The sequence below is a fragment of the Necator americanus genome, chromosome I, assembly GCF_031761385.1.
Source record: "Necator americanus strain Aroian chromosome I, whole genome shotgun sequence".
In the NCBI taxonomy this organism is placed as follows: domain Eukaryota; kingdom Metazoa; phylum Nematoda; class Chromadorea; order Rhabditida; family Ancylostomatidae; genus Necator; species Necator americanus.
Window position 1 is genome coordinate 31,275,927 of NC_087371.1, and position 26,144 is coordinate 31,302,070.

The following is a 26,144-nucleotide window of genomic DNA, read 5'->3' on the forward strand; positions in this document are numbered from 1 at the left end:
TGTGTGCGTCTGTGTATGTGTGTATCTCAGTCAAGAAATCCCAAAATGAGAGGGAGACGGTTACCATGGCGTAGGTTTGATGCGCTGGAGCCCCAACGCGGTGAAATTGGGTTCGGTTTGGTGCGCTGGAGTCCCAACGCGGTAAAATTGGGTGAGACGGGTCCTACGGCGTCGAATTCGTGCCCTGGAGCCAGATAGCTGTAAAATGGGGTGGGACGGATCGCACAGGGTCGAAATGGTGCCAGGAAGCTAGAGAGTGGGGAGAGACGGGTTCCACTGCGCCGAATTGGTGCGCGGGAGCCCCAAGGCTGCAGAATGGGTTTCTGTGGTCCCTTCGCATATCTATTTCCCAACATGTCTCCTGATGCTGCTAACGGCTGATCAAATACAACACATAGTAGCTAACAGTTTACGCGATCTGACGTAGAACGTTATTTTTACCACTACGATAGTGATATTCACATGTTAGTCTTCATGTTAGCACATTATTCTTTGCTAATAACTGAGAACGGAGAAAACTCGAACTACTTCAAATAATGTTTCTAAATTGTGAAGGTTTGAGAGAAACATATTCTCCAAATATGGAACTGAGCGTTTAGGGAAAATCGTTCATCTATGCTTAAATTTTCGACTTAAAAAAATTGAAGGAAAAGTTGATCGAAAAAAGCAGCTCTAATTTTACAAAAATGTCGCTACTGTTATTTCTCATTGATCGATGAAGGCGAGCGAAGCGAACAGCAAAAAAACCTGAAGTCCGGCTTTAGTCGGACGTTCAGGATAGTTAATGCATTAAATCACCTATCAGCAAGTAATTCTAACTGCCATAAACCCAATAATTTTAACATTAGAAGAAACGTTAAAACTTAAAAAAGCGTCAAGTAACTACAACTGTACAAAAAAGCTGGCAGTTAAGCACATCCTGAGCACCTATTCATTGAACACACAATCAGAGTCGCTCCAGTGAAGAAAGAAAACGATGTACAATAGCGTAGTACTCTTTTGGATGTTTTCTGAAATGTTCCACATGGTCGGATTCGGTTAATCTCAGCACATCCACTTTGCGATCATCCTGTTTCACTGCCTCATGGAACTCTTGTATGGTCCTATAAAGAGCAAATGGTGGCGAATCTACGATGAATGGAAAATGTACTTGATGAAAATTTACAGACAAGAAAAATTCAGCTGCACTTCCGGCACATTTTACCTCTGGAATGCGAATTGGTTTAAGGCAACCGTTGACGCTCCATTTCATATTTGCAATCTGATGGATCATGCATTTAATCTTATCTATGGAGAGAAAAAGACAGTTCCAAACATCTTTTCAAGTATTTTCAGCTTCAGTTACATACGCTACAGTCGTTTGAATTTTCACACACATTAGGCGAAAAAAAACGCACGAAAATATGCTCTCAGGATCAGAAAATAAAGAGGATAAAAAGCTCAGATCTCGGGCGTATCAATCCGTTACGGATGCGCCAACGCGTTTCACTGCAACTCGGAAGCATTGTGGTTTTATGAACGTATGTTGTTGGCCTAAACGACTTCCGCGGCTTGCTAATGTCTCAAGTCATTGTTTTTATCCGCTCAGACAAGTCTGATACTAATTTATCGACCCCGGACGGATGAAAGGTTTTGTTGGCGCTAGAACGGTTTTCAACTATCGATCGATCGTAGAGTCACAGTTGGGCCTCTTTCCTACCTACGCTACAGCCGCCCTGACTAATTGTGTAATTGTGGACCTTCATCGATGGGAGCCACAATAATACCAGCTCCTATACCACATCAGAATTTTGAACAGAAAAGGACCTCACCTTGGAGGACAAATCGGATCCTTGTCAGAGTAGATGAAAGAAAGGTATCGAGGTAGTTGAGGATGATCAAGAAGAAAGTGATAAGGAGTAAAATTGGATAAACGAATATTCAGTAGAGTTCGAACAGCCTGCTGGAAAGAGATACAATGAAAAACCACAATATTTGACGAAGAAAATGAATTGAAAAAGAGTAAATCTTCAAAATTGCTTGCCTCTAAAATAAAAGCACGTATCCCAAATTGGAAATATGCTTTCCACAGGAAAAATTTGATTTTCTCAACGATAGATGCATTCTCCAATAGTTTTTTGGAAAGAGTATTCGCCAAATTGGTGAAGTTCTGGGGACTACTGGCATCGAAAAGTACTGGACAGCTGGAACGAATCAAATTATCCATAAAAGTGGCGATATTTCCTTGTTTACAAGAACTCAAAAAAAATTTGCTGGAGACATTTACAACTTTAGATTCCGCCAGAAGAAAAGAAATTGGTGAGCTCTGAAGTCGATTTTGTTACAACGGCTAAATATAAAGAGAAATGATAGGAACCAAAGCAAAACCGCGCTTTTGCACTTGAACAGATTCCAGAAACTAAAGCGGAAGTGTAGCAAATCATTTAACGTTGTGTGACTCAGTTCAAAACTTTTTCCGAAAAATCCTAGCACTGCTAGTGGCAACACAAATATAATCGCAGAACAAAAAAAAATGCTAATATTTTTAAATCAAGATATTGGAAATAGTAATAATTCGAAAGACTTTCTTTCCAAGTTTCAAAATACACAAAGAAATGAAGAAAATAGCAAAAATGTTTTATTAGAATAAATTTTTTTTGCTCCAGAAGATACAGAGCGTTTGAAGTTGTCTAAATTGTTCATTATTGTTAATTTAATTAAATTAACTAACTAATATCTAACTGTTTAGTTTTTTTTTTGTTTTTCATTGTTTCTTGCATTTAATTTTTGTATTGAAGTGAAGTGTTAAGTGGATAAAACCAATATTTTCGACAACCATTCACTCTTTGGGTTTAGTCGAAATGTTAAGGTTGCCGAAGCTGCTCGGAAAATTTGCGCTGTGCATGCAGGCGGTGAATGAAACAAAGAAAAAACTTCTAAGAAAAAAAAAGAAATGAACGAAATATGTGAAAGAATTATTTGAGGCAGCGAAAATTTTATTTCACGATGAGAAGAAGTCGCAAACGACAATAGATTTGGAAAAGTCCACGTGAAATATTTCTCAATCCAGTGCTCAACCAATGAGTTCGGTACCTGTCAAATATGATTCCATCTGTTCTTCTGAACACATCCAACTCTGGATATTGCAACGACAAAGCACAAAGCGTATATACACCGTTCATACTGAAAAGATGCAATGCAAGGCGAGAGTCAGGATGGACGAGCACCGATCTCAAATGAACAACGATACCGGAGACATCGCGACAATGCTGGAAATAAGATAAAGACTCTGCACATCACTGGTTGAAGGACGGTTTCTGGCAATGAATAAAAAAACTCACTTTTAAGCTTCGTTTGTGTCCTGTGAAAGGGCTCGTGAAGCGCAAAGTGGACAACCTGAGCAACAAAGGCAACAAGGTGTATCAAAAGCAGCATATGACGAACGTAGATTAAAGACATCACTCCACGAATCTGAGGTGGTACGGATTTCAGGTGGAGTGTTCGTATACGGGATCGTAGACTAAGGAGAGGGAGATGATTCCGTCCATTTCTTCCTAATTGCCGAAAAAAACGGGCCGGAAGATACGGCTTCGAGCGCTCCGGCGCGCTATTTTCTACAACGGGTTACGATTGGAGCGCGCCAGCTTTATGCACGCCCTGCATCTTCCGGGCCGTTTTTTACGGCAATTAGGATGAAATAAACGGAATCACCCCTTTCCTTAATCTACTATGCCGTACACGAATACTCCACCTGAAATCCGTACCACCTCAGATTCGTGGGAGGATGCCTTTAAGGAAACGAATGTTGCTCCGCTAATAATCGCGTAATCGTAGTCAAAAATGGTGTGGAAGACGACGCTCTTTGCTATGAAATCAGTTGAAATCGCGCCGCCCTCATGCACGAGTGAGGCCCAAGATTAATAAGATCCCCTCACCAGTCTACTCAAGTAGAACCAATAGATAGGCTGCTGAGAGGACCAAAGTGGGTACAAGTGTGTGCGTTCTAACGTGTCTCGTTGGGAACTAAAGCCGTCCCACACCACTTTTGAGGACGAATAGAAGAAATTGCGCAGGGTTACTCCTGTTTCCGTAATCTAAGACCCGAAATCTACGTTTTCCCTGTGATTTACGTAGCACGTCAATTTCCTGACAAGCTGCTTTTAAAAATAGCGAAATAGAATAGAGGAGACGACTTACCCTTCCTTTTCGTAAATTTCCGAGTATTTAGCGAGGTTCTCGTCTCGTGCTGTGGCCCAGCCTAATAACACCACCGTTGTCCTTTGTGAAACTTTTGGATATCTGGCAGTGAGTTGAGTATGACGTACGAGGGCGCTGGTGATCCTCTCTATGCCTTTCATATCTTAACAACAACGAAGATCATTGGATACGTAGGTCAACTGGTGAACTCTTAACCCCGAACAAAACGAGTAACACTTTACACATAAGCAGAGTCGAAGATAACTAGTTGGAGAGAACAACTGACTCTCGAATTAGGGTTTGAAAAGTTGTGAAAGAAGAGAGGTCTAGAATCTAGAGTTGACGACAAAGTCTTCCTCAATCATCATTACTTCTCACTTTATTCTCGTGGATTACTTGTAACTTGAAACCGTGTTAGTTACAGCAATCAATAGGATTCTGTAGCAATTGTTTGGAGATGGTGAGCATTGATAGGAGACTAAGTGGTGGGAACTTCTGCTGCGCGGCGCTTAGACTTCAGATGCTGCTACAGTCATTCCTTTCTTCTCGCTTGAGCGCGGATGGTTGCGCTAATACTTTCTTAGTGCATTGATTTCAAACCTTTCAGTTTCTGCATTTATCATCATTCTATCCATCCTCTCTTATATTCTTAACTTAACCACGTATTCATTCTCTGATGATCACTTATACTCTGAATCGTGGATCACTTACTGATATGCTCCCATAATATTCACTTGAACTCTGTTTTCCTTTGCTACTATCCGTACTTTCGCACTCTATGATACGTACGATTTAAAGGCATCACCCCACGAATCTGAGGTGGTGCAGATTTCAGGTGGAGTTTTCTTTTACAGGATGGGAGATTACGGAGAGGGGGGTGATTCCGTCCATTTCTTCCTAATTGCCGTAAAAAACGGCCCGGAAGATACGGCTTCATTCGTTTTGGCGCACCATTTTGTACAAGAGGTACGATTGGAGCGCGCCAGTCCTCTGCAGCGCCGCATCTTCCGGGCCGTTTTTTACGGCAATTAGCAGGAAATGGACGGAATCACCTTCCTCTCCGTAGTCTCCCATCCCGTATACGAATGCTCCACCTGAAATCTGCACCACCTCAGATTCGTGGGGTGATGCCTTTAAGCCTTAGCGACTTATATCTCAATTATTGGTGCTTTGGTCATGTGCTTTAATCACCAGTTTTGCGCTAACATTTAACCAGTGTTGTTATTTGTATTTATTATGGAGATAAAGGTTTAATTACCCAGGCTTTAAGTCTGAGGTAGCTTTTTGATTGATATGCATTCCCACGTGGCAACCTAGTGAGGTTAGGGCGAGCTATAAATCGCGTAGAAGACTATTTTAAGACTTTCATTTAAAAAAATTCAATCTTGAACTGAATTCTTAGGACAAGTAAAAAGTTCACATAGAAACAGAGACATTGCAAGTCCGTGGATAATTAAAAATCGTGTCCAATAAAACACACCAAAAACAAACGACAAAAGTTCATCATCAAATTCATTTCACGGTTGAGCTATATATTTACAAGGAATTCAATCAACAAGAATTTGTTCCGATCATAGATCTCAAATCCAACTCAAATTGGTGCCAGTTGTTCAAGATAACCACGGTAGAATCCAACTACCCTACTTTTTTTTTATTATTTTTTCCTATTATCTATGTATCTTATTTCTTTGTCTTCGAGCTCTTTCAAATGGATAGTGATGGACATTTTTGAAACTCTTTTGAAATAGTTTTTTGGGTACATGAATTCGCAATATGATATGATAACGAATCCATTCATTTTAAAGTTGATTCTATGCTGAAAATGTCTGCTAAATCGTACCAGCAAATCTGATCAAACTAAACTATTTCCTAAAGGACTTTTGATCGAAAACCGCATGTGATTAAGAAATCGCTGTCCAGCTACCGTATATCACCGCTTCGAAAGAGCACATTATTCACTCAAGATGAGTTAAAACGAAATGGTTAAAATTACTCAACTAACGCCACAAAAGCTTAAATTTATGATAGTTCTTGAGTACTTTCAAAATCTTGAGCTGGAAAATAATATTCAAATGGGAACATGGATAACTAATGTCTTTCTTCGTATCAACACTCGATTAAAGGCCACCATCACCCCACGAATCTGAGATGGTACGGATTTCAGGTGAAGTATTCGTATACGGGCTCGTAGATTATGGAGAGTAGGGTGATTCCGTCCATTTCTTCCTAATTGCCTTAAAAAAAACGTCCCAGAAGTTGTGCGTGCACAAAGCTGGCGCACTCCAATCGCACGCGTTGTAGAAAATAGCGCGTCAGCCCTGTGCGGCACAGCATCTTCCGGACCGTTTTTACGGCAATTAGGAAGAAATGGACGGAATCACCCCCTTCTCCATAATCTACGATCTCGTATACGAATACTCCACCTGAAATCCATACCACCTCAGATTCGTGTGGTGATGCCTTTAATGCCACTCATACCTGACTCCTGCGTCGAACTTGTACAAGATATTTTTTGCTTTTGTTTGTCACTGTAACTTTTGTTCTACAGATCAATTTCTCCTTTAAATTATATATTTCTTTAACATTACAATACACTTCCTAGTTCGAATGTGATGCCAAACAACAGAAAAGTTACGTATTCAATTTCGATCCGATCGCTCGACTTTCAGACTGTACCAATACAACAAAAAATGTATAGAACATTTGTGTTGCTTGACCAACGGTATTAAATGTCTGTGACTGATAGCTTGTTTTTTTTTAAATGTTAGTTGTAGTGATAATATAATGAGCAGTAATGTTAGTTTTTTTTTTTCAATTTGGCACTACATAGTACTTTCCTAAATTTCTGCACAAGTGTGGCATGTTTTCATGTACGTCGTAGGAATGAACGCCGTTTCCCATGCGGTTTTCAGGGCGATTAGAGGGAATCGAATGGGGCCACTTATGAATTCGTAATCTACACCCCGAACTCTATATTTGCCAACTCCAACATCGTCAGTTTCTTGATACCTGCCTTTGAGGGCAATCGTGTACTCTATAGCTTCGCATTCAAAGTTTTCGGCTCAACGTACCAACGGTGAATGCGCTTCTTCGAAAAAAAATAGCTAATCGCTGAGCGGTTAGACATTATTCCCCTCTAATCCTGTTATGTCTGGGAGGATAAAAACACCGAGTTGACACATCGGTTAGCCACCGCAAGTCGTTGTATAGGCCAGTTACACGTTCGCAAACCTCAAATGTTTTTGAATTGAAGTGAACGTGGTGGTGCGGGGTCCCAAGCGGATTGATTAACGACAGGCACACATACACTTCAATCCTAATATTTAGGAGAAAAATCTGATTACACTGACACAAAATGACTCCTTTGCATATATAGCACAGCATCCGATACGAAAAAAATGATTACTGTAGCATTTGCTGCAGATAAATAGATAGATACTGTAAAATAAATGAACAGACAATTCTAAAAGTAGTTCATTGCAAATAAACTTTGAATCAAATAAACTCCAGTATGAAAAAAGATAAATGAAACACATCAAAGCCACAGCGACACAAGGGGGATTACAGGATCGAATTTCTGGCCGACGCGATATGAAGACTAAAAGGCAGCATTCTGAGAGGAGATAAAAACTATATGCGAAGAAAGCTACAGAACAAAAAATGGTTCCACTCATATTTTCTTCAGCAAAAAAATTGAATATTTGAAAAATTCCCTAATTTGCGGCAATTTCTACATAAGCACCGGGTACGTGAAACTGAAGCAGTATCGAAGGTAAAAAGTGTAGAACGGCTGGTGGACATAATTTGTCGCCATACAAAGTGAAAGTTGTGCGACTTTACGTAGGTTCTGTTGCACACTAACAAGTACAGAAAGAAAATGCAAAGATTTCGATCATAGTTACACCACTAGAAGAAAATGTAGGATAAATGACTGGGCGTGAGCGATATCGAACACCTAAACAGAAGCAAATAGACTATTTGTTACGGTAAAGCTACTAAGAATGTTGGGAACACTTCCGTAAATCTATTCTTAAGCGAACTGAACGAAGATGCTGAAGTCTAGTTTTTGTCTAGACTCTAGTTACATCAAGTAAGGCCCGAAATTTGTTGTTCAATCGAAGAAGGCGATTCTGGGAAGGGAAGTGCTCTAAAGGGTAGGAATATTGCGAACGATATCACTATTTACTGACTTTTTTGCGCACTCATACAGAAGAGCTGTAAAATTTGCCTTAAAGTCTGTTGAAGGGATCGGAGCCCGTACAAGAGTGGTGCGTTCTAACGCACTCGTAGGAACAAACGGCGTTCCCACGCCTTTTTTCATGACGACTAGGGTAAACTGGGCTAACTAACTCTCATATCGTGATCTATGCTCCGAACTGTGTATTATCCATGATGTTTCCGAACTGCGTCATGGTACACTGGCTTTAGCTTATCTGACCGAACTCCCAAGACACCATCGCATAATTAGGACTTCAATTCAGAGACGCAAAAACAGCAAACGTTTCCCAAACTAACAAACTACGAGGAGATTTAGCGAATTATCCAGTTAATTATCCCACTTTTTATGGCGACGTGCACTGTTCTAAACCGCTCCAATGAAGGAAAAAGATGTTCTAATGAATCGGGCGAGTTTAAGAACGAGATTTCGGTCTTCTGCAGTAAACCTTCGACTACTGTTTTGTAGAAATGAATGGAACTACAAAGTAGCGAATGTTCCCAGAAAATGTGGGCAAATATTATTTTAAAGTAGTTTTGGGAAGTATGAACAAAGACCTATTTAAAGTACATATTTAAAGTGCATGAACCACCGATTATTGCAGAGGATCCTTATGTACACAGTGTCATCAAAGCACATACTGCACTACATGAACTGAAATTTCACATCTGGCATGGAGGTCGTGTCATTCCGATCACGATCAATGGGATAGAAGAGTGAAATTCATTCTCCATGTAGAGCGCTGCCTACATAACATGTTCACGACTTCAAATCCTCGATTTTACGCAGAAATTCCAAGCATGCGGAGCGATACTGTTCAGGGAACTTGCGGAAGTGTTGCACGTGTTCTGACCCCTCGAAAACAACTTCTTCGACGTCTTTGCCCAACTCTCTTTCGTGCTCCAAAAACCACTCCACGTATCTAAAAAAATTAAGAAATGAGAAATTTGTCGATTGCCGACTCGGAATGCTCCAATCCAAAATGATAGTATCTGTACGCAACTTGTAAAAAAGTTTTGGAATTTTTGCCAGAGCGCATACAAATGACACAATTGAACTTGAACAACGAGCTTGTCAGGATGTTTTTTTTTTATCAACCAAGGTTCCATGTGTTCCCGATTTTCTCAAAGCAGTTCGATTAATATGAGAAGTATTGTAGGGTCAAAACGGCATGAGCATGGTGCAGTTGCGTAAGCGGTTAGGTTCGAAGCGGCGTGGTGAATTTAGCGATTAGGATCGACCACAACTACGGGGTCATTGCGAACTGCAGCGATGAGAGATGCTAGCAAGGGTCCAATTCTCCATCTTGACTGCTACGCTCCACTGAGCCGCTTCGAGCACTACCAAATACGCAACTGTACCGTGCCTCACGCCTTTTTGATTCGACTATGCGTACAAACCTACCCTTAGCTGTCGCTTTTGATAAAACAATTTTCGCATGGAGCAGGTCGAACATGAGTATCCTCTCATATGCAGTGGTTTACACAGGGTCACATATACAAGTCTGATTATTACCTGCTCGGTCCTGCTTTAACTAAGCGCATACGAGCAACTGAGTAGACGCCTTGAGAGCGTATATAACCTGCACTGTTGTGTGGCACAAATTTCCCATTTCATTTTCTCTCGTAGGTAAGATGCCCAGAGAGAACCTGGAATCTTTGCCTACCAACATCAGTTTCGTAGCGCTGAAATGTCGATCGCTGTCGAGTGAACTCCAACAAGTTGCTCTCTCCAGACTGCTACGATATCTTCATGCGCACTTTGCTGCGCTGCAGGAAACGCGCATCGGAGACCTCCCGTAATCTGCATCAAAACTACACCTATACTCCGACAATGCTGATGATGAGAAACTAAGATTGTGAGGAACGACTATAACATCCTGGAGGACGAATGTGGAATGTAGCTCAACGTCGTCAAAATACGCATTTTTACGACTGCAGGGTCGCGGAGAACACAAACTCTGGATAGTAAGTGCTCATGCAACTAGACTGCTGGAGACTATCATCACAAGCATACTCTATATGATGAATTCAACACGATGATATCAGAGACACCCATCCAGTAGGCGGTTGTCGTCAGAATTGATGCGAACGCAAAAAATGGCTCTCGAAAAACAGTCCGATGTGCCTGGAAAATGGTGTTACCTCGCAAAGCAAACATCGGACAACGGTAATCGTCTAGTAGATCTTTGTGACAGACGAATCTCATCATTGCGTCCACATTTAAGAGGAATCAACGATGCCATCAGCTTACATGGCAAGGGACAAAGTCTTTAACAGCACAAGAGCAACACCAGACACTCCTTAAACTGCACCTCGACTACGTTTTTACAAAGAACTTCCCCTTGTCGGATATTCGAAAATCTAAAGATGTGTGGGACGTCGGATTCGATTCCGAACACCGCCCAGTTCTCCTCAGCTTGAAGATAGGGCTTCAAAAAAAGTTCAGGAGTTTTACCTCAACCGAGCATCGACATGCTGGTCTGAGGGACGAATGTAGAAAAGGAATTCCGCCAATGGATTTTGATGGACATTGGAGTGTAGAACGAGAAGAAGCTCGAAGACGCCGACTTTCTCATCATTTGTACTGAGGATGCTGCAGAGAGCACGCTCCAGTTTTTGATGCTGACAAAGAAGTTCGCCTTTGCATGTGCGGAGACTAGATCTGCTTCCTATTCTGAATGTGTCGCCCTCACTACTGGCGATCTGAGCCAGAAGTAACGTCCGAGGAGAACGCGTCGCGTCGTCAGCTGAAGCATGATCGCGAGAACGAATGGACATCAAGGGCGAGGGTGTTTGGATTCTAGATGTACGAAATGAGTCGTTGACCGGATTTTGATTTCATTAGTTACAAAAAACAATATATCACAAGAGGTCGTTTGAAACAAAATGCTGTATCAAATGTGCTGACTTAAAAAAATGAACGAAACACTCCCAAAAAAAAAAGCCTTGACGTTAATAAAAAAAACTAGGGTATAACGCTTCGGATGCTTTTTCTTCAGGGATTTAGAACCCACCTAGATTTCACGCATTTATCCTCGTGTGAATAGAGATAAAGCTGAAATTGGGGCAGATCCACACACTCCATTAAGTAATAATACATAGAAAGTTGAGAACGCAGAGGGGGATACAATGTTGAGAAAGAGTGCGCCTAAGGATAAAATCAAACTCGATGAAATCGTTGAATTCAACTTAAACTGCTGACTGGAAATCACTTACTGTCCCCTTCCTGATATGAAATGCCAACTTTATGAATTTCCGTCTCGTCTCTTTACTAACCCATTCCAATCCTTCAATAGGCGGCGTTGAGTCTACGACAGCATGCGAATCTGGACCAGCAGAAGTCCGTGCTGGTGCACTACAAACACGAGTTTCTAGATTAGAGCAATGCAACTGTTCAAAACAAATTCCGTTCGAAAGAAAGCGGATAGCTCAAACCTGTCGAAGATGATTCCTTTGATTCTCTTGCGAAGATACGTAACTTGTTCCGCTTCTGTCCACTTCCACATTGATATAAGCGAGCGAACACCATTCATCGAAAATATATGGCAGACCAATGGACTAAAAAAGAAAGTAATAAGCGCAACACAGGTCTAGGATAGCATTTACAAAATCATTTATGAAATGTGCAGCGAAATTATCAGCAGCACTTATTTCAATCCACTTAGGCGAACCGCGTATGCAGATGTGAAATTGTTCAGTAACTTATTCGGGACTTGATACCATGTCTATTTTTTTAATGATTGGCAGGCTTTGAATGCCAAGGATGGACATTCATTTATCTTCCATGAATGCGATATCCTCATCTCGATTTCTGACAACACACGCCATAGCTGAAGCGTCTAAAGCGCACCACACTTTTCGGATATTTCTCCTTACCAAGCTCGATTCTTAAATCCTACACGTAGCAGGAACAACTAATACAGGAGTAACGAATATCGCAGTAGTAACGAATCCAAGTAACCCCCAAACGCACAATTTCATTGGACATGTCTTTCATATTCACTTAAACAGCCTAGATAAATCACGGCTTCGCGACAATGTTTTAGATATTCGAAAGATATCGACTGCAAGCGACCACATATTCAGCATTTAGCTGCGATGAAGCGATTGTAGTTATTAAAGTCAACGCATCAGTGAGTTGGCGTAGTTGAGAAACTTGTCGAAAACTATGAAGTTACGGATGTAGACTACGAGAAAGAGTATAGCCCCGCTCAAGTCATCGTAATCGCTCTGAAAAATAGCGTCAGTAACGGTGTATGTTCCTACGAGATTCGTGAAAACGCTCCACCTTCGCGCACGCGCCGCATCCAAGTGTGAGCGATCAACGATCGATTATGCCTCCTTGCCAGCCTATTAACGTGAAAACAATGAATAGGTTGCTGAGGATACCGGAACGTGCACGTAGAGGTGCACTCTAACTTGTCTCGTATAAACAAACGCTCTTCCCACGTCGTTTTTCACGACGATTAAGAAAAAATGAGCGGAACCTCTCTCGTTCCATACTGTACTATCCGAATAATGTATCTACGCTTTCGCCATGGGTACCGCACCACGTCAAAATCGTGATACGCTGCTCTTAAACTGCAACAATCAGGAGAACTAGTAGAACTATGCAAAAGGACAAACTGACTTACCAGTGCCTGAAGCTCTCGAAATTGCCTGGTTTGGCATCAATACCTCGCAGAACTGGCGATAAATAAAAACCGCAACGCGCATTAGGTACGGTATAACGATAACAAGGTGCAATGAAAGCAATTGTCCGGTATCTGAAATAAAGATTCTAGATGTAAGAATGTTCTGATAGAATTTTCCAAAATATGTGAATCAGCAAGAAGATTCCCATTTACACTGGAAAAAAGAAATGCGGCTAGAAAGACTTGGCTAGGATCTGACAGTATGTTAATAGCAATTTAGAAGCGGACAAGTTTTGAAAATTCAGTAGGTGTGGGATTAATTCTGTGGAACACTTCTGTACGAAAGTAAACAGTAAAGAAAAAAGCAGACTTACCCTTGTTCATTATATATGCTGCTGTATTTTGCCAGGTGCTCATGCTCCGCTCCAGCCCATCCAATCAGTAGCACTACAGGCCTCCGATGATCAATCGGAAGAGGTTTCTCTGCATATCAAAATGATTAAAGACAAAAAACATCAAGAATTCATAAAAAGTCCTAGGTCAAAGAATGATTACCGAACAACCTATGTTTGAATTTACTCGTTTAATTGATTTAGTTTCATTTTATACCGTTATACCAGTTCTAATCTTCTTTTTTTAAAAAAAGACAAGGACTTCGTTAGAGTTTACCGTGATTATTAAACTTGGTGTGGCATCTGCTCACATCCAAATAGAGGACCTCGAATCAATCAACCAACACAGGATAACAGGGATAAAAGAAGTTCTGATTTTGCAAAAACCACGCGGCAACTTTAGATACGATCTTTATTTTTACAGATGCCGAAGTCACGGTGAGAACCTAGAACTAGTTGATTAATATATATATATATATATATATATATATATATATATATATATATATATATATATATATATATATATATATATATATATATATATATATATATATATATATATATATATGGAAGGGTTAAAAAGGCATGACGCACAGTCCAGTTGCGTAAGCAGATGCGCTCGAAGCTGCGCGGTGAAGTGTAGTGGTCAGGATCGAAGAAGGACCTTTGCTATGTAGGACCCTTGTTCCCTTCTCTGCTCCAACCGCTTTATCCACCTACTGTCTACGCAACTGTCTACGTTTCATGTCGCTTTGACCTCACTATATGTACACTACCGTGAGAATTCACTTTTCGGTGGTTGTGAGCTAGAAAGACCTGGAACTGGTGTTGTAAACGCTGGTTGAACAAAAAATATTGCAGTATTATAGGAATGGAACGATGAGTTTTCAAAAGAGTAGTTTTGATTGATGTGCAGTCAATATTCGGGGTTAGAATTTCGTTAGAACTCTAGAGCCATAGGATTATTTTTTAATCAAAGAAAGTGTAAAAAAAAGTCCGAATATGAAACAAATGGATGCTATCGTGAACAGCTTTCCATAACTGTTTGGATGAGGTCAGAAGTTTGTTGACAGCGCTAGCAGCCACCCAGCATCAAGCTGCAACTAACAACACTCCCTTATCAGAAACATAACGGCTTATACAGCCCGTCCTTTTCACATACACATATGAATCAATATATATCAAGATTTGGAACTTATTCACATTAACCAATACATTCATTGAAGGGAGAACTTGAATTTCTCATCCATTTATATTTGGCGAATATACAGAGGCGATGAAGTCTAGGAAGTCCCGTTCGCCGTATAAGCAGAATTTAGAGTCCTGCAAACACGTCAGTGTATAGTCGGTTCAGAACCACCTGAAGCTCTGTGCAGTTATGTAGGTGGGCGCGCTGGAAGCTGTGGGTGGAGCGTAGCGGCTAGGATTGAGAGGGGACCCTTGACATCACAACTCATCGTTGTAGTTCGCGGCCTTCCACTTCGACCCCATCCGCTGGCTTCTCCGCGACGTTTCGAGCGCAGCCGCTTACGCAATTGCACCCTGCTTCATATAGTTTTGATCCAATCGTAGCAGAGGGGAGAAGATGTTCTAGGTATCCCTTTACTACGTCTCTGTTCTCATTTGCAGTCTCCCCATCGATTGAACTTAAAGAATTTCGCAGTTCCCACAACTTTCGCAATAAAAATAACTTAAAAATATTTCACGTTTTTCATTCGCGCCTGGCCATGTTTAATTGCCCATCTGTTCTTGCTGATCAAAATCTATATATCGTCTCATAGTTTAAATAGGTACTGGAAGCTTAAAGAAGTACCTTAGATGGAAAAACCTAGAATGATACCTCCCGAAGATGGACTTTTCATTCAGAGCATAACATCACACGTTGCGGATTCCATGGCGAATTAAAAGACAATGTTAACATTACACACAAGACTAAAAAATTATTCAGGTAGGTTGAACGGATCGTATTAATTATGAAGCCTAATTTCTAACTGAATGTGTTTTACTGCACTCCCAAACTCGTCTAGTCCAGTATTTTTCGGAGCTAAATCGAGACATATTTTCCAGAAAAGTGACAGTGAATACCTCAAAATAATCCGTTCTTAAATTGTCTGCATACTTCTAGTACTGGACGTTGGAACTGACTTCAAGAAAAAACTGAGCATGCATGAAAAAAAGTTCGAACACAATAAAAGGCATACGAAGGTAGAAATGTAGAACTGACTATCTTTTCCCTCAGGTAATCTGACGATCAGGGGAGGTTCGTATACGTGTCGGGAAAGGAAACTTCTGATTTGCTCTATGCCGCCGAGGAGCGAACGACTGTTCTTCGTTAGCATTTTCCTAACAAAGCCAATTCATTAACAAAAAATTAATGAAATCAAAAAGACCAAAATTCATAGCATCGTAACAAACATCAGTGAGGCATTAAATTTAAACTTTACGTTAAGCTTAAGCTGATCATCTACACTTCTCAATGTGCATTTTCCCTCTTATAGCTATATCTGATAGCGCAAATGAAAAAAAGACTCATTGCCAACACAATATAAGTATAAAGATATAAAGTAATATCGATGCTAGAAAAGAACACATTCTCTCAAAGCTAAATGTCAGATTTGGCCACCAAATGATGGTTAGTTAAAGATCCAAAGTACGTAGATGAACAATTCTTGGAAGAATCCAGCTATTAATCTAACTTGAAAAAGAGCCATAGGACACCCCAACCAATTCTGTCCCCGTACTTCAGCGCTGACAACACCATTAGCAGCAGTGTTTCTTGCCAACCATCTGACGAGAAGACGTCTTCCGATGTCATGTCATCTGGTGTCAACTCATCCGTCGCAAACCCAACAATTCCAAAAGACAGACCTGCGACTCAACATTAATCGGGTACGTATTCCTTCATATTTGGCTGCTAACGTTACGATCGCCACTCGGTAATTCGGAGAACGGAGTATGTGAGAGGTTCTTTGTCTATACACCCTTACTTTCTGAAAGAACCTAAGCCACTCATCTTCGGGTTGTAGGTCGTTGACGAAATTGGCTCATTTGCACGTTTGGATCTCATATTTGTCTGAGTTTGAAATCTGGCAGAACTACCCAACAACTGTCTAAGATGATCGAGAATCTTAATCAATCGCACTAAATGGTCTAAAAAATCTATGCTTAAAGCTGGCACTATTAGTTCCCTACACAAGGTTTCTAAAATCCGTATCCTAGGGCCGACATTCATTCGGTGACAGAATGCTGTCGTTTTATGCATAGATGGCAAAATCGTCAGCAGCTAGTTCCCATCCTTGCAGAGAACGAAGCAGAACTAATGGCCGAAGTCACGCAACACCAACCATCCGGTACTATCAAAGTGCTTGTTGGTTACTTTACAAACTTTTTTTACTAACACGCATCACTACCTAACACCAGAAATCACTAGCAACAAGCATTCTTCTCCTCTTATCAGCTACTCAAGCAATAAAAGGTGGTATGTTGGTGCAGCTCGCAACGCAGCTCATAAGAATGAAACGACAACTGGGGTCAGACAATCCTTTGCTCGCTCACCGCACCCAAGTAGGTTTAGCACACTCGGTGTTGAAGTGTATCTGTTTTTCACTACGCAGATCTAGCGGTAAAACTATGAAAAGTGCCTTAGAAGACAAAATCCAGGACGTTATGACGAAGACCACATCCCACAACTAGAAGGATTCCGTTAAAACTGAATCAATAATGGAATACTAGGGGTGCAGGCAACATGTTAACCATGCATTTCAACTGCAGAACCCAGAACCAGGTCCTATAGATTGGCTGAGATTCTGTCGTTTTTATATAGCTTTTGATGCAGCAGCTAAATCACTTGCGTAGTGTAGCGGCTAGAAGTTCCGCCATCTGCACGATCGATCGGAGGTTCAAATCTGCCCTACTGCTCACCAAGTATTTAATCCCTCCGGTGTCGATAAACTGGCATCAGATTTTTCTGGGAGGATAAAAACACTGACTATACACATCGGCTAGCCAAGTCATTGTATAGGCCAGTTACACGTTCGTAAACCTCAAACGATTCTGAATTGAAGTGAACGTAGGGGCGCATCCCGAGCGGATTGATTGACGCCAGAAACTTTATCCTTTATTTCTTGCGCCACAAATTCGTAAGTAATCATAATTCGAAAATTCAAACTGCTACTCGACAACTCCAATATCTGATGAAGCTGAAGTAGAATTGAAAATTTTATCAGGAACTGGTGGAATTGATCTGCAGAAAGAAGTCCTTTCTCAACTTCGTTGTAGTAGATCCTCCACATGTGTGAAGGTAATTGAAGAGAAGTGCATTATCAGAGGATTCGGATTAAGAATCCAGCACAAAATAAGCTATTATCTGACCAGACTAACTCAAAAGAAAACAAAAAGAAGCTAATAATAATGCACTATTATTAGCTTTTTTGTTCTCTTTTGAATGGAGAGAGAACACGGTCTGTGGACAAGAGAATCATGGAATAGTACGCCGGACCTACCATGTATTCATCGAGCGAAAATAGAGTCCACTTGATGTCTCAATAGTACCACCAATGACTCTGAACCTCTCGACCTACCCATGAGGTAAAAATGAAAATCTGCTTATATTATAAAGAGAGAGAAGTGGCATACGTTGATGAATGCTTGAAGACTCCCTATCGCAGCGTGATTGACACATCGAGGGTGCAACGAACTTAGCTCTTCGAACTTCGAAACCGAATAAAACAAGCCAAAGTTATGATAATAACATGTCCCAAGAGAACTAATTGACGAGAACAACTAACAATATAGAAATTGTAAATGGAATTGGACACAGAACTCAACTCTTACCATGTTCAAAACAAAACTATTTCTTTTGTTTTGAACATGATAAGAGTTGTTTTGCAAACCAACTTAAAGATGCAGCGCGCACCAAACGCAAACTTTTGCCAGAAATTCATGACAGAGAGACCACAAGCCGATGCTGCTCTGCTCTTCGAAAAAAAAGTACAGTACACCAGGACTTGAAGCCACCCAACAAAGAAGCGAAAATGGATTTAAAAATCTCTTTATTACCATTAAGAGAAAATTATTATAAAGGTAGCGATGAACATAGAATAAACCCGGAAAACTCGAAAAGTTGAGGACAAAATTAAGAAAGACAATTCTGCGTACATTCAAATAAACAGTGTCAAAAGATTCGCTTCCTCAAGTGCAATAAACTAGTACACATTTTCTAGCAATGGTGGTGCAGGCTCACGTGCCTTCGGAAGAATCCAGCAAACAACTTTCCAAAGAAAAAATAAGTAATTTCATAATTGTGTACAACTTATTTTCTTTTCATAATTGTGTATAACTTATTTCCTTTGGCTCTTTCTCAACCATACTTCTTAAGAACGCAAACGTGTTTCGTAAAGACAAACAAAAATTCCTGCTACCGCCACTGTTTTCAAGAAAAAAGACAACAACAATAAACACAATCAATCATCAATACATATCACTTCGACAACGTCTGATGGCGACACACTATTGGTGCTGTTAGCAGACTTTTTGGAACAGCGATGCTTGGAACTGTTCGAAACTGCTCCGCTACCTGGTCGCAAAACACAATTAAGCCTGGAGGAGAGAGCCCCCGCAAATAATTAATCCCTGTGCTTCTAGTCCAAAGGCTGACTATAAGACCATACAAACTTTAAGAAAAAAATCGACAAGGGAAAAAAGTAGGCTCAACTTCCAAAATCTTCATCAAACAGCTCTACCTGGAGATCGATGGAAAACTCCAAGACATTCAATTTCTCCACTATCGCTAAAATCCGACAGCTGATCACCGTTAGATTGGTTTTCAGTAGCAGGCAGTTCACGCTTTACACTATTTACATTACACTCATTCATGCACGAGTCATCATCAGATGATACTTCTATGAGTGCCATTTTCGCAGGTTCTACATTTTGGAGCCATTCCGCAACACGCTTGACAGCCTAAAGCGAAAATCCAATAAATTTGGAATGAAAAAAGTGAAAGAGAGGTTCTCGTATGCACTCATCTTCACCATTCACCTCTTAAGCAAACAAAACCTACCTTCCTCTCATCTCGCATTCCATACGGCTCGCATTCGTTGCGGTATCCGTGTTCAGAAAAAACCGAAGACGCAAATACACGGGTCTCCTAAAAAGATCTTTCAATAAAGTCCTCAGCAAAAATGAATACTGCTCCATAATTGCTTCAAGCATCAAATTTTTTTCGTGGCATGTTTGAGATGTTGGTCACAAAAATTATAATCACTTCGCGCTGATTCCTTCTTCAGTTCACGGTCAGAATATTCAAATCCTACGTTCAGGTCTAATGGTGAAACCAAGCTAACACAACTTCGAAAAAAAAACTTCTTAGTGCAACACTGAGTAACAGCAAGAAAAAGGTTTGCTCCCAATTTGAGTTGCAATTGCTATAAAACAATTACACCAATTACAAAAAAAAAAAACATTACATAAAGGATTATGGAAGGATCAGCTCCTCAAATACCATACTCAAACAAACCTCAACAACTTTTTTTGGTCTTTTTTCAAGAAGTAATCATAATATATCGTCTAGCCATATCTAGAACAGGTAAATAATACCTGTAGCACGATGGATGCATCAGCAGTCTGGGATTCTAACCGTTCTAAATCAAAATCCACAGAAAGTGTTGGGAAATCTTCAGACTCTCGAGTTGGTTCAGGACCTAAAGTTATGCATTATATTTCGACTGTTCCTCTGTTCAATTTCAAATAACAAGTAAGTGATATTCCAACACGAGTGCCAAAATTCGAAACACCTTTAATGGCATCACCCAAGGAATCTGAGGTGGCACGGATTTCAGGTGGAGTATTCGTATACGGGATAGTGGATTATGGAGAGAGGGTGACTCCATCTATTTCTTCCTAATTGCCGTAAAAAAAGAGTCCGGAAGATGCGGCGCGTGCACAAGGCTGGCGCGCTCCAATCGAACTCGTTGTAGAAAATAGCGACCCGGATCGCTCGAAGTCGTATCGTCCGGGCCGTTTTTTTACGGCAGTTAGGAAAGTTAGGAAAAGTTAGTTAAGAAATGGACGGAATCACCCTTCTCTCCATAATCAACGATTCCGTATACGAATACTCCACCTGAAATCCCTACCACCTCAGATTCGTGGGGTGATGCCTTTAAATTCAATTACGCTCGGCCCACTGAAGGCCGCATGTGATGATAGGTATCGCTGAGCTTGCGTGTACTTTTTCAATCTCATACACTGTAAAAGCTACTCAAAATTACACATGATTTACAAGTTAACACAAAAACTTGTGACAAAAATAGGTTCCAAGTCACAGCAATTTGGTGTCTTTGTACCATTCGCAGCCATAGCTTTTGATGAAATAATTGTGTTGTATGGCAAAAAAAAAAAATGTGGTGAAGAGCACACAACTGTTTTCATGCTTACTCTAGGACAGAGAGAGCACTGTAGATCGCCTCCTTCTAGATTCTTTCTCACCATGTCGCTAGAGGTCCGCCTGGAGATGCTGTGCCTAGTCGTGCTTCACCCAATTTCTTCTCAATTGAGAAAAAGAAGTCTTTCAGCATGCCATATATTTTCTAGTAGGATGTCATTTCAGTGTTCTTTTGGAACGCAGAGGCTACTACTCTGAAAACAAAAAGCCGAATCAAAGCCCGCTGAAGTTGCGCGAGCGGGCGTGCTCGGAGTAGCGCGGTTAAACCAACGATGGTGATCAACGTGGGACCCTCGTTAGCCACAGTCAAAGTCATTCGCAACGCTAGTTCAACACGCCGCTTCGAGCTAAGATGCTTATGCAATTGCACTAAGGTAGTTTTGACCCAACTACATAGGTGCTCAATAATAAGCGGCAACTGCTCCATCGTATTACATGTTCATACACAGCTAAGTCAGCGATATCTACCACCTTCTTGCTCAAATTTCTCAACCCCTAGCTGTATCATAAAAAAAAAGAAAGTTTGAGACAAAATGGATTCACCATCAGCAGTCTGTGAAGGAGAGTACTGTCCCGGTGACGAGCCGTGAAGATCACAATCCTAAAATGTTAAGGAATAAGGTGAGCATATGCTGACAGATTCAAACGAACTTATTGAAGTTACTGCTCAAGATCTGACTTTTATTTTACATATAATAAATGCTAGGACATTAATCTGAACCGAGAAAGACGACATATGGGTCTACTATTTGGAACTTATTTAGAATTTGCTTTAAAAAGATTGACGCGAAGTTGTCAAAACTTAGTGGCTGCCAAATCTATTCAGTAATCCACCCACAGTTGCTACTTCATTTTTTTTTTGGCATAAGGCCGATCTCATCTAAACGGAAAGAAAGGAGAGCAGTTGTGTCCTGACATTTGTATCAGGACCCCAATTCTGTTGTGTTGTTGTTATGCTATACTTTGCGCACAGTATCACATATCCGTTGTACAAAACATTCGGCATTGTAAAGAGTTATATTTTGGTGGTCATCTTATCGAGATGACCGTCCACGAAGTTTGTTTGTTCAACGATTGCTGATGAGGCTATTTTATTAACGACCGTCCACAACGGGCATTCCTGTGTTTTTGGCTCCCAGTGAGCACACCGTCGTTCGCCTATCAATAAATTGTCACTACCACTGAACCACCTGTATTCTGAGGCATTAGCCTTAACGCTCGACTAATAGGGCAATAAGAAGGAATTATATAACTCCATCGCACCACTACAAGTTGTCTGCTAAGTGCAGCGCATTCAGCCTTCGGGAAGAAGAAAGTGTTTGCGCTAAGAGCGACCGCATCTAGTGATACTCATACAGAACAAATTTAATAGCTAATTCAAATAAATAGCGTTCAAAGCTTGACTTTTTGTTTGTTAGCCCACACCGACCGATGATACAGTGGAACAGATCAATAATTTTGACGTCTGCTTCTGAAGTAAACAGTAACAAGTAAGTAATTGTGCTGTTCCATCCACTGCCTAATCCACATGTGCTCACTTGTGACAATACAAAGTGACGTTTTCTAACTTGGATTGAAGTTCTATCAACAAATGGTAATTGTAAGAAAGTAATTATTCAACACATTGTTTACATGATGTAAGGATTGTTGGAGAAGTTCATTCTGCTTGGTGGTGGGTCTAACAGAACTCACATTTTCATCATATTCAAGCTCATCATCACTCAGATCTTCTCGTCCAGAATCAGCATCTCCGTTTAACATCAAGTCAATCTCGTCCTGAATAGCGGAGCTTCCTTGGCTATCTGCCAACTCTTGCCTCCCAGCTACTTTCATTTCCTGGATGTAAAATTGACCTCTACCAATGCTCGAAACCATCGAAGAGGAAATTTTTAGGAAAACGCACCATACGAAATATCTCGTCCGGAAGACATGAAGCGCTTCCACTAGCGGACAAGAGCTTTTCCATATCCGTGTTGAGCTCAGGTAGTTTAGAACAACGGGGACGATCTGAAAATGTAGAAAAAAGAGGCATTATTTCCTTTGCAGCTACAACTGAAAATCACCTTCTTCGGGTACATACAAATCTACATTCTCCAGAAACTGAGTGCTGATGAAGTTTTGATGAGACCGCACAGTTACGAAAGCGATGTTTTCCAAGCGATCCACTAAATGTAAAAGAAAATAGATACAGAACAATGGATATTACCGCAATGTTGCAATGAGTTAGGGACGAAAAAAACTCTCATGAAAGCACACAGCGGATCATGGCGCATAAGGTGCACAAAATTTACTGTACTGGACGTATCGGACACGTGACTACAGCTTGCGCAAGTGCAGCACCGGCAAAAACGCGGAAATATCAATGATGAACAATTAACAAGACGTATGCGCAAATTGAACTAGAAATAAGAAATGTTCTTTCAAGAACGACAAAATGAGGGAGTTTTTCAAGAGAATAATGAAAACGTTCTTGGTGGAGCAGTCACAAGCAAGATGCAACCAAAATCACTCACAAAATGCCTCATTCTCCAGAATGGGGTCGGGGATTCCAGACGCTGATCCTTGTTCTTCTCGAAGTTCGCACATTAAATCTCTCAATTCGTCGAAGGAGGGAGTGCTGAAGTGAAGGTTAAGACTCAGATGCAAAATAAGAGACATCGGTAAGAAACGAAAAATTTATACACAGTTTTCTCCTTTTTCAAGTTTTTCTGACTGATCAGCTTGTTGAGTCTTTGATTCAAAAACTCGTTGCCAGTGTCCATAATTGATATTTCCACAGAAGCATTACCGTTGTGACTGGAAAAAAACTAGCACATAAGAAAAAACCTCAGAATGCATAAAGAAAATAGAGCACTTTCAGGGTACGACGATGAAAGCTAGTAACATATTAGGCACAAAAAACCACTCGCTTAATCCAAAAAGTGCTTTCGTACGGGAAAGAGGAGGGAAAACTATCGAAAAAAAGGAATATTCGGCTAATAAGGGATTCCAATTGAAGCACTGTTTGGTGCGTTTGAAAACTGTCAAAATAAGAGCAAAAAGTGATTATCACAGCGATGGTAGCGTCTTGCAATGAAGCGATATGCAATAACACTACAATTTTCGATAGAAACAGATCTATTCGATAAATCCAGTGCTTCATACAAAAGAATCCCCGTACTAATGAATAAGGCTTACGAGTAGAACTAGACTAAAACTAGAAACTTCCAGAGAAATGTGAAATGTCAATGAGATAAAAGGAAGAAAACTAACAATGCTTGTAAGTTCTCATCGAGATCTTCTAGTGCACCATGCTTATGAAGTGTCCTTTCTATATCCAAAATCGCCTTCTTCAGCTGAAACATTTTACTGTGAAATAGATAATATTTAGTCGTTCGAGGGGAAGGGGAGATGTTCAAGAAAAGCTCTTAGGGACTAAAGCTTAGTAGCATTAGGACAGGTCTTGGCTAAACCTACTAATCCCAGGGACTTCTAACCCTATCAGAGTAACGGCTCCAAGGTCTGAGCTTAGGCTGAAGCCCTCTCACTGTCTCCTCCAATAAAAATACGATCGCGAAGTAATTTGACAGAGAGGTGCTATAAGTCACGGGTTCCGGCGAAAACAAAAAGGCATTCCTTGAAATAACAATACTGCGAGTTCAACATAAGTTTAGTCTTCCCCCAAAAGACTCTCCTGAAAGTAACTTAAAGGCATCACCCCACGAATCTGGAGTGGTACGGATTTCCGGTGGAGTATTCGTATACGGGGCCGTAGATTATGGGGAGGAGGGTGATCCTGTCCATTTCTTCCTAATTGCCGTAAAAAACGACCCGGAAGATACGGCTTCATTCGTTTTGGCGCACCATTTTGTACAAGAGGTTGGAGCGCGCCAGTCTTGTGCGGCGCCGCATCTTCCGGACCGTTTTTTACGGCAATTAGCAAGAAATGGACGGAATTACCTCCCTCTCCGTAGTCTCCCATCCCGTATACGAATACTTCACCTGAAATCTGCACCACCTCAGATTTGTGGGGTGATGCCTTTAACATAACATAATCTCATAATAACTTAATAGCTTATGCGGTTAGCACCTAAAAAAGGAATTGTCTCCAAATTAAACAAGTAGTATTAAATAAAATTAATGACAGAAGAAAAACTCTTTCTTGTAAGCTGCGCTCTTCAATTCCACAAAAAGGTTTTAAAAGCTTTTGTTCGTATGGCATAACTAATGACTATAACTTCGTTTCAGTGATTTGTCTCTATATTCGTCGATAACTGCAAATTGCAACGTAAAATTGGGAATACATATAAAATATCAGGAAAAAACCGACAGTGAAGTTGAAAAAAATAAACGAATAAGAACAGTAAGAGGAAACCTTGCGCTCATTGTTGATGTAGAACAACTCCTTTGCCTCATCGTCAAAGCACACCTCACGTTCTTCCAGCTGTTTCAGACGCCTTAGTAGCTTCTAAAATTTTGGTATGTGCAATGGGTTCCCATAATTCCATAATAATTTCCCATAATTGTAAAAAGCTCACCTGACGCATTTTTATCAGACTGTGGAATTTGGGAATTGATAACGGCTTTGAAGACGAAGAGGAATGCTCTTTCGGGGCGCATACCGTATCGTTGTTGTCCATATCAGCTAAATTCAAAGCAGATGATGTTTGCTTCACGTTTGAAAAATGTCTCAAAGTGTCAATACAGCAATAAAGGGAAAGTGATTTTGTGAAGTGGAACTACGTACATGGTAGTGAAGGTGTCGGAGAAGTTGCACAAGCTCCGCTCGTGTTTTCATCTTCCAAGTTACCGGGGACGTCCCTTCTGTGAGATTCCATTTCCTGTAAAGATCATTCAGATTCATCAGATAACGACATTTTTCCCAAGATCAGTACTAAGAGGAAAGAAAATACACACACACACACACACACACAAAACTAAACCACTGGAAACCCTACACCACCGGAAAACCACTAAAAATCAGCGCTGAATTCTAATATGTCTCAGAGAGGACAACAGAAAGATTGCATCAAAACACTGAGAGAAAAATATAGAAGGAAAGGAGATAGTAGTGCATCTTAGTGAATCCAAATCCAGAGTTTAGAGTTGGTTCCGCGCATTCATAGTCGGCGTTGCGCTTCGATAAGATGGGCGCGATGCGTGTTCGATTAGGGCAAAATTGAAGGAAAGGTTGAAGGGAGAAGAAGCCACCACCAATCCATCACAGACGCGCAGACTTTCTATCGGCGGCTGCGTCGCCGTGCGCCGTTTCGGAGCACAGCAACTTCACTCCAAACGTTT

General features: G+C 40.8%; 2 protein-coding genes across 5 annotated transcripts; both read right to left on the minus strand.

The window, feature by feature from the left end:
* Positions 1-946: 946 nt before the first annotated feature.
* Positions 947-4,337, minus strand: RB195_007402 (uncharacterized protein; the record flags this gene model as incomplete). Of its 2 annotated transcripts, none has more annotated exons than XM_064181004.1 (8): positions 947-1,103; positions 1,812-1,942; positions 2,024-2,183; positions 3,073-3,162; positions 3,230-3,248; positions 3,321-3,340; positions 3,373-3,375; positions 4,177-4,337. In XM_064181004.1, 8 exons carry the CDS (start codon positions 4,335-4,337, stop codon positions 947-949), a joined length of 741 nt encoding a protein of 246 aa, XP_064037829.1. The 2 variants fall into 2 exon arrangements, with proteins under 2 accessions (XP_064037829.1, XP_064037830.1); XM_064181003.1 differs by adding an exon at positions 3,915-4,002 and having other exon boundaries at positions 3,321-3,375.
* A 4,814-nt stretch (positions 4,338-9,151) lies between these two features.
* RB195_007403 (uncharacterized protein) lies at positions 9,152-25,681 on the minus strand (the record flags this gene model as incomplete). 3 transcript variants are annotated; one of them, XM_064181006.1, is made up of 22 exons in its annotated part: positions 9,152-9,314; positions 11,409-11,542; positions 11,611-11,749; positions 11,830-11,952; positions 13,029-13,160; positions 13,403-13,511; positions 15,648-15,766; positions 16,165-16,291; positions 18,933-18,998; positions 19,165-19,384; positions 19,485-19,571; positions 20,021-20,124; positions 21,408-21,465; positions 22,557-22,700; positions 22,768-22,871; positions 22,928-23,029; positions 23,378-23,481; positions 23,547-23,660; positions 24,117-24,199; positions 25,219-25,311; positions 25,382-25,488; positions 25,591-25,681. In XM_064181006.1, the coding sequence occupies 22 exons, from the start codon at positions 25,679-25,681 to the stop codon at positions 9,152-9,154; spliced, it is 2,523 nt and encodes an 840-aa protein (XP_064037831.1). The 3 variants fall into 3 exon arrangements, with proteins under 3 accessions (XP_064037831.1, XP_064037832.1, XP_013291640.2); XM_013436186.2 differs by lacking the exons at positions 9,152-9,314; positions 11,409-11,542; positions 11,611-11,749; ... (3 more) ...; positions 15,648-15,766; positions 16,165-16,291 and having other exon boundaries at positions 18,886-18,998; XM_064181005.1 differs by lacking the exons at positions 18,933-18,998; positions 19,165-19,384; positions 19,485-19,571; ... (9 more) ...; positions 25,382-25,488; positions 25,591-25,681 and adding an exon at positions 16,424-16,490.
* Positions 25,682-26,144: the final 463 nt, after the last annotated feature.